This window comes from Homarus americanus, unplaced genomic scaffold (genome assembly GCF_018991925.1).
Source record: "Homarus americanus isolate GMGI-L3 unplaced genomic scaffold, GMGI_Hamer_2.0 scaffold45226, whole genome shotgun sequence".
In the NCBI taxonomy this organism is placed as follows: Eukaryota; Metazoa; Arthropoda; class Malacostraca; order Decapoda; family Nephropidae; genus Homarus; species Homarus americanus.
Window position 1 is genome coordinate 165,001 of NW_024715428.1, and position 11,387 is coordinate 176,387.

General features: G+C 37.4%; 1 protein-coding gene across 1 annotated transcript in view; it reads right to left on the reverse strand.

Annotated features, from left to right (window-relative positions):
• LOC121857776 (serine-rich adhesin for platelets-like) overlaps positions 1–7,221 on the reverse strand; it is a 42,216-nt gene extending 34,995 nt beyond the window's left edge. The window contains exon 1 of the mRNA XM_042353957.1: positions 7,210–7,221. Within this exon, the coding sequence (XP_042209891.1) occupies positions 7,210–7,221 (12 nt within the window). The remainder of the gene's footprint in view (positions 1–7,209) is intronic.
• Between the last annotated feature and the right edge of the window lie 4,166 nt (positions 7,222–11,387).

Here is an 11,387-nt window from a genome sequence, read left to right on the forward strand (position 1 = left end):
ACTGTGTTGTTTTGTTGTGGCACTGTGTTGTTGTTATTGCCACCATGTTGTTTTGTTGTGGGACCTGTGTTGTTTGTTGTGGCACTGTGTTGTTTGTTGTAGCACTGTGTTTGTTTGTTGTGGCACTGTGTTGTTTGTTGTGGCACCATATTTGTTTGTTGTGGCACCATGTTGTTTTGTTGTGGCACTGTGTTGTTGTTAATGGCACCATATTTGTTTTGTTGTAGCACTGTGTTGTTTTGTTGTAGCACTGTATTTGTTTGTTAATGGCACCATGTTGTTTGTTGTGGCACCATGTTGTTTTGTTGTAGCACTGTATTTGTTTGTTGTGGCACTGTATTTGTTTTGTTGTGGCACCATATTTAGCTTTTGTTGTAGCACTGTGTTGTTTGTTGTAGCACTTGTGTTGTTTTGTTGTAGCACCATGTTGTTTGTTGTGGCTTTTCATGTTGTTTTGTTAATGGCACCATGTTGTTTGTTGTGGCACTGTGTTGTTGTTAATGGCACCATATTTGTTTGTTGTGGCACTGTGTGTTGTTTGTTAATGGCACCATGTTGTTTGTTGTGGCACTGTGTTTGACTGTTGTGCTTTTCTGTATTTGTTTTGTTGTAGCACCATATTTGTTTTGTTGTAGCTTTCATGTTGTTTGTTGTAGCACCATGTTGTTTATTGTGGCACTGTGTTGTTTGTTTGTAGCACCATGTTGGTACTGTTATTAACTGTGTTGTTTGTTGTGGCACCATATTGTTTTGTTAATAGCACTGTGTTGTTTGTTGTGTACATGTTGTTGTGTACCATAGTGTTGTTTTGTTGTGGCACTGTGTTGTTCATTGTGGCACCATATTTGTTTGTTGTGGCACCATGTTGTGGCACCATGTTGTTTGTTGTGGCACCATGTTGTTGTTGTGGCACCATGTTGTTTGTTGTGGCACTGTGTTGTTTTATTGTGGCACCATGTTGTTTATTTGTAGCACTGTATTTGTTTGTTGGCACTGTGTTGTTTTGTTGTAGCCATGTTGTTTTATTTAATGGCACTGTGTTGTTTGTTTGTGGCACCATGTTGTTTGTTGTGGCACCATGTTGTTTGTTGTGGCACCATGTTGTTTTGTTGTGGCACCATATTTATTTGTTGTGCCACCATATTTGTTGTTGTAGCACCATGTTGTTTGTTGTGGCACTGTGTTGTTGTTTCATTGTAGCACCATGTTGTTTGTTGTGGCACTGTGTTGTTTGTTGTGCCACCATATTTGTTTGTTGTGGCACCATGTTGTTTATTTGTGGCACTGTATTTGTTTTGTTGGCACCATGTTGTTGTTGTAGCACCCATGTTGTTTTGTTGTGCCTACATGTTGTTTATTTAATGGCACCATATTTGTTTATTTGTGGCACTATGTTGTTTGTTGTGGCACCATGTTGTTTACATTTACGTAGCTGTGTTGTTGTTATTACCACCATGTTGTTTGTTGTGGCACCATGTTGGCTGACTATTGTTAACTGTGTTGTTGTTGTGGCACCATATTTGTTTTCTGTTGTGTACTGTGTTGTTTGTTGTAGCACCATGTTGTTTGTTGTAGCTGTGTTGTTTGTTGTGGCACTGTGTTGTTTGTTGTGGCACTGTGTTGTTTGTTGTAGCACTGTGTTGTTTTGTTGTGGCACCATATTTTGTTGTGGGACTGTGTTGTTTGTTGGCTTATATTGTTTATTTAATGGCACTATATTTGTTTCATTGTAGCACTGTGTTGTTTTGTTGTGCTTTTCATATTTGTTTATTTGTAGCACCATGTTGTTTATTTGTAGCACTGTATTTGTTTGTTAATAGCACCATGTTGTTTTGTTGTGGCACTTGCACTACTGTATTTGTTGTTGTAGCCATGTTGTTTGTTAATGGCTTTCGCATGTTGTTTTATTTGTGGCACCATGTTGTTTCTGTTGTAGCACCATATGTTGTTTGTTGTGCCACCATGTTGTTTGTTTCATGGCACCATGTTATTGTTTGTTGTAGCATGTGTTGTTGTTGTAGCGCCATATTTGTTTTTGTTGTGGCACCATGTTGTTGTTGTGGCACTGTATTTGTTTTGTTGCCACCATGTTGTTTGTTTGCAGGGACTCTGTTGTTTGTTGTAGCACTGTATTTGTTTATTTGTAGCACTGTGTTGTTGTTGTAGCACCATGTTGTTTGTTGTAGCACTGTATTTGTTTGTTTGTAGCACCATATTTGTTTGTTGTGGCACTGTGTTGTTGTTAATGGGACTGTGTTGTTTGTTGTGGGACTGTATTTGTTTGTTGTACCCACCATATTTGTTACCTGATGGCGGACTGTGTTGTTTGTTACAGCCAGCACTGTGTTGTTTGTTGTGTACTGTGTTGTTTGTTGTATGCTTTCATATTTGTTTTGTTGCTGGCTTTTCTGTGTTGTTGTTGTAGCACTGTGTTGTTTTATTTACTGGCACTGTGTTGTTTTATTTAATAGCACTGTGTTGTTTGTTGTGGGACTGTGTTGTTTGTTTTGTTAGCACTATGTTTGTTTGTTGTAACTTTTTGCATTGTTTGTTAATGCTTTTCCATGTTGTTTTGTTGTAACTTTTGTATGTTGTTGTTAATAGCACTTTTTATGTTGTTTTGTTGTGGCACTGTGTTTGTTTTAATTGTAGCACTGTGTTGTTTTGTTAATGGCACTGTATGTTGTTGTTGTGGCACTGTGTTGTTTATTTAATAGCACCATATTGTTTGTTGTAGCACACTATGTTGTTTGTTGTAGCACTGTGTTGTTTTGTTGTAGCACCATATTTGTTTTGTTGTGGCACTGTGTTGTTTATTGTAACCATATTTGTTTTGTTGTAGCACTGTGTTTGTTTGTTGTAGCACTGTATTTATTTTTGTTGTGGCTTTCATATTTGTTTTGTTGTAGCACTATGTTGTTTGTTGTAGCACCATGTTGTTTGTTATTTTACCATATTTATTTATTGTAGCACTGTATTTGTTTATTTGTGCCACTGTGTTGTTTGTTGTAGCACCATGTTGTTGTTTTGTTGTGGCACTGTATTTGTTTGTTGTATTTTATGTTGTTTTGTTTGTAGCACTGTGTTGTTTGTTTAATGGCACTGTGTTGTTTGTTGTGGCACCATGTTGTTTGTTGCTATTAGCACTGTATTTGTTGTTATGGCACCATGTTGTTTGTTGTGTGTTGTTTGTTGTAGCACTGTGTTGTTTGTTGTGGCACCATATTGTTGTTGTTGTGGCACCATGTTGTTTGTTAATGGCACCATATTTGTTTTGTTAACTTTCTATATTTATTTTATTTGTAGCACTGTGTTGTTTGTTGTAGCACCATGTTGTTTTGTTGTAGCACTGTGTTGTTCATTGTGGCACTGTGTTGTTTGTTGTGTACCATGTTACCTGTTGTGGCACTGTGTTGTTTGTTGTGGCACCATGTTGTTGTTGTGGCACTGTGTTGTTTGTTGTAGCACTGTGAAATTGTTTGTTGTAGCACCATGTTGTTTTGTTGTGGCACTGTGTTGTTGTTGTTGTGGCACCATATTTTTTTGTTGTGGCACTGTGATTTGTTTTGTTGTAACTTTCCATATTTGTTTGTTGTGGCACTGTATTTGTTTGTTGTGGCACCATGTTTGTTGTGGCACTGTATTTATTTCTGTTGTGGCTTTTCATGTTGTTTGTTGTGGCACCATGTTGTTTCTGTTGTAGCACTGTGTTGTTTGTTTGTGGCACCATGTTATTTTGTTATGGCACTGTGTTGTTGTTGTGGCACCATATTTGTTTGTTGTGGCACTGTGTTGTTTGTTGTGGCACTGTGTTGTTGTTGTGGCACCATGTTGTTTGTTGTTGTGGCACTGTGTTGTTTGTTAATGCCACCATGTTGTTTGTTGTAGGACTGTATTTGTTGTTGTGGCACTGTGTTGTTTGTTGTGCTTACCATGTTGTTGTTATGCTTTTTTCATATTGTTTTGTTGTGGCACTGTATTTGTTTGTTGTAGCACTGTATTGTTTGTGGCACCATGTTGTTTGTTGTGCCACCATGTTGTTTCATTGTGGGACTGTGTTGTTTTTACATTTGTGGCACCTGTGTTGTTTGTTGTGGCACCATGTTGTTTGTTGTGTGGCACCATGTTGTTTGTTGTGCCACCATGTTGTTATTTATTAGGACTGTGTTGTTTTGTTGTGCTTTTTTATGTTTGTTTGTTGTGCGCACCATGTTGTTGTTGTTGTTGTGGCACCATGTTGTTTATTTGTAGCACTGTGTTATGTTTGGCAGCACTGTATTTGTTTGTTTGTGTACCATATTGTTTTTGTTGTGGCACCATATTTGTTTGTTTATTAGCACCATATTTGTTTTGTTTGTGGCACTGTGTTGTTTGTTCTTATTTCCAGTTGTTTGTTGTAGCACTGTGTTGTTTGTTGTGGCACTGTGTTGTTTGTTGTGCTGTGTTGTTTATTTAACACTGTGTTTGTTTGTTAATACTATGTTGTTTGTTGTAGCACTGTGTTGTTGTTTGTTGTAGCACTGTATTTGTTGTTGGCACCATATTTGTTTGTTAATAGCACTGTATTTATTTGATTTTGTAGCACTGTATTTGTTTTACTTTACTTTTCTATATTTGTTTATTTGTAGCACCATGTTATTGTTAGCCTTTTGTATTTGTTTATTTGTAGCACTATGTTGTTGTTATGCTTTTCTTGTTGTTTATTTGTACTGTATTTGTTTTGTTATGTACTGTGTTGACTACTGTTGTAGCACCATGTTGTTTGTTGTGGCACTGTGTTGTTTGTTGTGCCACCATGTTGATTTGTTGTGGCACCATATTTGTTTGTTGTAGCACTGTGTTGTTTGTTGTGGCACTGTATTGTTTGTTTTGTTTGTGGCACTGTGTTGTTTTGTTGTAGCACTGTGTTGTTGTTTTGTTGTGTACTATGTTGTTTGTTGTGGCACTGTGTTGTTTGTTGTGGCACCATGTTGTTTGTTGTGGCACTGTGTTGTTTGTTAGCCTTTTCACTGTTGTTTGTTGTTGTAGCACTGTATTTGTTGTGGCACCATGTTGTTTGTTGTGGCTTTTCTGTGTTGTTTATTTGTGGCACCTGTGTTGTTTATTTGTAGCTTTTATGTTGTTTGTTGTAGCACCATATTGTTTGTTGTAGCACTGTGTTGTTTGTTGTGGCACTGTGTTGTTTATTTGTATGCTTTCTATGTTTGTTTATTGTGCTTTTTCTGTTGTTTGTTGTAGCACCATGTTGTTTGTTCATGGCACCATGTTGTTTTGTTATGGCACTGTGTTGTTTTGTTGTAGCACTGTATTTGTTTGTTGTTAGCACCATGTTGTTTGTTGCCACCATATTGTTGTTAATAGCACCATGTTTGTTTTGTTGTGGCACTGTATTTGTTTTATTGTAGCATAATATTTATTTTATTTGTAGCACCATGTTGTTGGCTGGCACTGTGTTGTTTGGTGTGGCACCATGTTGTTTTGTTGTGGGACTGTGTTGTTTTGTTGTGGCACTGTGTTGTTTGTTGTGGCACTGTGTTGTTTATTGTAGCACTATGTTGTTTTGTTGTGGCACTGTATTTGTTGTTGTGGCACCATGTTGTTTTTGTTGTGGCACTGTATTTGTTGTTAATGGCACTGTATTTGTTGTTTGTTGTGGCACCATGTTTATTTATTTGCGGCACCATGTTGTTGTTGTGGCACCATGTTGTTTGTTGCGCACCATGTTGTTGTTTTTTGTTGTGGCACCATGTTGTTTGTTGTGGCTTTTTCATGTTGTTTGTTGGCGGCACCATGTTGTTTGTTGTGGCACCATGTTGTTTGTTGTGGCACCATGTTGTTTGTTGTGCCACCATGTTTGTTTGTTTGTGGCACCATATTGTTGTTGTTTGTTGTGGCACTGTGTTGTTCATTGTGTACCATATTTACATTTGTTGTGGCACCATGTTGATTGTTGTGGCACCATGTTGTTGTTTGTGGCACCATGTTGTTTGTTGTGGCACCATATTTGTTTGTTGTAGCACCATATTTGTTTGTTGCGCCACCATGTTGTTTGTTGTGGCACCATGTTGTTGTTGCGCTTTATGTTGTTTGTTGTACCATGTTGTTTGTTTGTGGCACCATATTTGTTTGTTCAGCGGCTTTCCCATATTTGTTTTTAATTTGTGCCACCATATTTGTTTGTTGTGCCTATGTTGTTTATTTGTGGCACCATGTTGTTAATGGCGCGCTGTGTTGTTTGTGGCACCATGTTTGATTTGTTGCGGCACCATGTTGTTGTTGCGCCACCATGTTGTTTTGTTGTGACACTGTGTTGTTTGATCGTAGCTTATGTTGTTTTGTTGTGGCACCGCGTGTTGTTGTTGTGGCACCATCTTTGTTTGTTGTGGCACCACCATGTTGTTTTGTTGTGGCACCATGTTGTTTTGTTGTGGCACCATGTTGTTTGTTGTGGCACCATATTGTTGTTTTGTTGTGGCACCATGTTGTTGTTGTGGCACTGTGTTTTGTTTGTGGCACCATGTTGTTTGTTAATGGCTCCATGTTGTTTTGGTAATGGCACCATATTTGTTTGTTGTGGCACTGTGGTATTTGATGTGCCTGTCTTGTTTGTTGTGGCACCGCATGTTGTTTTATTGTGGCACATCATGTGTTGTTTGTTGTTGTGGCACCATGTTGTTTGTTGTATTTCCATATTTGTTCCATTTATTGGCACTGTATTTGTTTTGTTGTAGGACTGTGTATTTGTTTGTTGTGTACTGTGTTGTTTGTTTGTGGCACCATATTTGTTTTGTTGTGGCATATGTTGTTTGTTATTGCCACCATGTTGTTTTATTGTCAGCACCATATGTTGTTTGTTGTGCTTTCCATATTTTCATTGTGGCGCTTTCCATGTTGTTTGTTGTGGCACTGTATGTTGTTTGTTGTGGCACCATGTTGTTTGTTGTGGCACCATGTTGTTTGTTGTGGCACTATGTTGTTTGTTAATGGCACCATGTTGTTTGTTTGTGTTTCTGTTGTTTTGTTGTGGCACCATGTTGTTTGTTGTGGCACCATGTTGTTTGTTTGCGGCACCATGTTGTTGTTGTTTGTTGTGGCACCATATTTGTTTGTTAATGGCACTGTAATTTGTTTATTTTGTGTACCATGTTGTTTTGTTTAATGGCACCATATTTGTTTGTTTGTGGCACCATATTTGTTTGTTGTACTTACCATGTTGTTCATTGTGGCACCATGTTGTTTGTTGAGGCTTTTTAATGTTGTTTGTTGTGGCACTGTGTTGTTTGTTGTGCCCTCTATGTTGTTTGTTGTGGCACCATGTTGTTTGTTGTGCCACCATGTTGTTTTATTGTGGCACCATATTTGTTTGTTTGGCTTGTTGTTTTTGTTGTATGGCTGTGTTGTTTGTTGTGGCACTGCTAATTTGTTTGTTGTAGCACTGTATTTGTTTGTTGTACCCATATTTGTTTGTTGTGCTGCCACCATGTTATTTGTTTTGTTTGTACCCACCATGTTACTGTTGTGGCACCATATTTGACTGTTGTAGCACTTTGTGTTGTTTGTTGTGGCACCATGTTGTTTGTTGTGGCACCATGTTGTTTTGTTGTGGCACTGTATTGTTTGTTGTGGCACTGTGTTGTTTGTTGTAGCCACTGTGTTTGTTTTGTTTGTGCTGTATTTGTTTGTTATGGCACCATGTTGTTTTGTTGTGGCACCATATTCATTGTGGCACTGTATTTGTTTGTTGTAGCACCATATTTGTTTGTTGTGGCATAATGTTGGCGTTTATTTAATAGCACCATATTTGTTTGTTGTAGCACCATGTTGTTTTGTTGTGCTTTCCATATTTGTTTGTTGTACCACCATGGCCCATTTTGTTGTAGCACCATGTTGTTTTTGTTGTGGCACCGTGTTGTTTGTTGTGCTTTCCATGTTGTTTTGTTGTGGCACCATGTTTGTTTGTTAATGCCACCATGTTGTTTGTTGTGCCACCATGTTGTTTGTTGTACCCTGTTGTTTGTTGTGGCTTTTTCCTACATGTTTGTTTGTTGTGGGACTGTGTTGTTTGTTGTGGCACTGTGTTGTTTGTTGTGGCACTGTGTTGTTTGTTGTGGCACCGTGTTGTTTGTTGTGGCACCGTGTTGTTGTTGTGCTTTCCATGTTGTTTATTTGGCAGCATATATTTGTTTATTTGTGGCACTATGTTGTTTGTTAATGGCACTGTGTTGTTTGTTGTGCTTTTCATGTTTATTTGTTGTAGCACTGTATTGTTGTTTATTTGTAGCACTGTGTTGTTTGTTGTGGCACTGTATTTGTTTGTTGTTGCTGTGTTGTTTTGTTGTGGCACTGTGTTGTTTGTTGTAGCACTGTTTGTTTGTGGCACTGTGTTGTTTTGTTGTGGCACCTGTGTTGTTTGTTGTGCTCATATTTGTTTTGTTGTAGCCATATTTGTTTGTTGTGGCACCATGTTGTTTTGTTGTGGCATGTTGTTTTTGTTGTGGCACTGTGTTGTTTGTTGTGGCACTGTGTTGTTGTTGTGGCACCATATTTGTTTGTTGTAGCACCATGTTGTTTGTTAGTAGCACCATATTTGTTTGTTGTAGCACTGTGTTGTTTGTTGCTTCTTTTCATATTTGTTGTTGTAGCACTGTGTTGTTTGTTACATGGCACTGTATTTGTTTTGTTGTAGCACTGTGTTGTTTCGGCCAATAGCACTGTGTTGTTTGTTGTGCTTTGGTTGTTTTGTTGTAGCACTGTGTTGTTTGTTGTGGCACTGTGTTGTTTATTTGTGGCACCATATTTGTTTGTTATGGCACCATATTTGTTTTGTTGTAGCTTTTCTATGTTGTTTATTTGTAGCACTGTATTTGTTTGTTGTACTGTGATATTTGTTTTATTTGTAGCACTGTGTTGTTTGTTGTGCTTTACCGTGTTGTTTGTTAACTGCTTCCATATTTGTTTGTTGTAGCACCATATTTGTTTGTTGTGGCACATGTTGTTTGTTAGTAGCTTTCACATATTTATTTGTTGTGGCACCATGTTGTTTTGTTGTGGCACTGTGTGTTGTTTGTTGTGGCACCATATTTGTTTATTGTGGCACTGTGTTGTTTGTTGTGGCACTGTGTTGTTTGTTGTGGCACCATGTTGTTGTTTTGTTGTGGCACTGTGTTGTTTTATTTGTGGCACTGTATTTGTTTGTTGTATATGTATTTGTCATATTTAATGGCACCGCCTGTTGTTTGTTGTAGCTTTTTCCATGTTGTTGTTATTAGCACTATGTTGTTGTTTGTTGTAGCACTATGTTGTTGTTATGGCACTGTGTGTTGTTTTTGTTGTAGCACTTTCTATGTTGTTTATTCCTTGGCACTGTATTTGTTTGTAGCACTATGTTTGTTTATTTATTAGCACTGTATTTGTTTGTTGTAGCACTGTGTTGTTTATTTGTAGCACTTTTCTGTATTTATTTGTTTAGCACCATGTTGTTTTGTTGTGGCACCATGTTGTTTGTTGCTGGCACCATGTTGTTGTTGTGGCACCATGTTGTTTGTTTGTGGCACCATGTTGTTTGTTGTGGCACTGTGGTTATTTGTTTGTGGCGCATATTTGTTTTGTTGTGGCACTGTATGTGTTGTTGTGGCACTGTATTGTTTGTTTGGCACTGTTTATTTGTTGTAGCACTGCTATGTTGGGCTGTTGTGGCACTGTGTTGTTTGTTGTGGCACTGTGTTGTTTTTATTTGTAAGCACTGTGTTGTTTATTTGTAGCACTGTGATTGTTTTGTTATTTACTGTATTTATTTGTTGTAGCACTGTGTTGTTGTTTGTTGTAGGCACTGTATTTGTTTGTTGTTGTGGCACTGTGTTGTTTTGTTGTGGCACTGTATTTGTTTATTGTGGCACACTATGTTGTTTATTTAATGGCACTGTATTTGTTGTTATGGCACTGTGTTGTTTGTTAATGGCACTGTGTTGTTTGTTATGCTTTCATATTTATTTGTTGTGGCACCATGTTGTTTGTTGTAACTGTATTTGTTTGTTGTAGCTTTTTTCCAATATTGTTGTTGTTTGTTATGTGCTTTCTATATTTATTTTGTTAATGGCTTTTTCATGTTGTTGTTGTAAGCACTATGTTGTTTGTTGTAGCACTGTATTTGTTGTTGTGTGGCACTGTATTTATTTTGTTGTGGCACTGTATTTGTTTGTTGTGGCACTGTGTTGTTTGTTGTAGCACCATGTTGTTTGTTGGCAGCACTGCTTGTTGTTTTTGTTGTGGCACTGTATTTGTTTGTTGTAGCACCATGTTGTTTTTGTGTGCTGTGTTTGTTTTGTTGTAGCACCATGTTGTTTGTTGTGGCACTGTGTTGTTTTATTTGTGGCACTGTATGTTGTTTGTTGTAGCATAATATTTGTTTGTTGTAGCACTGTATTTATTTTGTTATGTACCTGTATTTATTTTGTTGTGCTTTTCCTGTTTATTTACTATTGTACTTGCTGTGTTGTTTATTTGTGCTTTTCTTGTTGTTTTGTTGTAGCACTGTATTTGTTTTGTTGTGGCTTTCCATATTTGTTGTTGTGGCACTATGTTGTTTGTTGTGCTTTATGTTGTTTTGTTGTAACTTATGTTGTTGTTTATTGTGGCACTGTATTTGTTTGTTGTAGCATGTTGTTTTTGTTGTGGCACTGTGTTTGATTTTGTTGTGGCACTATGTTGTTGTTGCCTTGTGGCACTGTATTTGTTTCTATTTTGCTTAATGTTGTTTATTTGTATACCATGTTTATTTTATTGTAGCACTGTATTTGTTTGTTGTAGCACTGTATTTGTTTGTTAATGGCACCATGTTGTTTGTTGTGGCACTGTGTTGTTTTGTTGTGGCACCATCATTGTTTGTTGTGGCACTGTATTTTGTTATTAGCACTGTATTTGTTTTGTTGTAGCACTGTATTTGTTTCTGTTGTAACTTTTCCATGTTGTTTGTTGTGGCACTGTATTTGTTTTGTTGGCTAGCACTGTGTTGTTTGTTGTAGCACTGTGTTGTTTGTTGTGGCACTGTGTTTGTTTGTTTGTAGCACCATGTTGTTGTTTTGTTGTGGCACCATGTTGTTTGTTGTAGCACTGTGTTGTTTTGTTGCTTGTGGCACCATGTTGTTTGTTAATGGCACTGTGTTGTTTTGTTGGCAGCACTATATGTTGTTTATTTAGCCTTTTCCAGCCATTTGTTTTGTTTGTAGCTGTATTTGTTTTATTTGTGGCACTGTGTTGTTTGTTGTGGCACTGTATTTGTTTTGTTTGTAGCACTATGTTGTTTATTTGTAGCACTGTATTTGTTTGTTATGTGCTTGCACTTTATGTTGTTTATTTGTGGCCCTGTGTTGTTTGTTTTCAATTGTGGC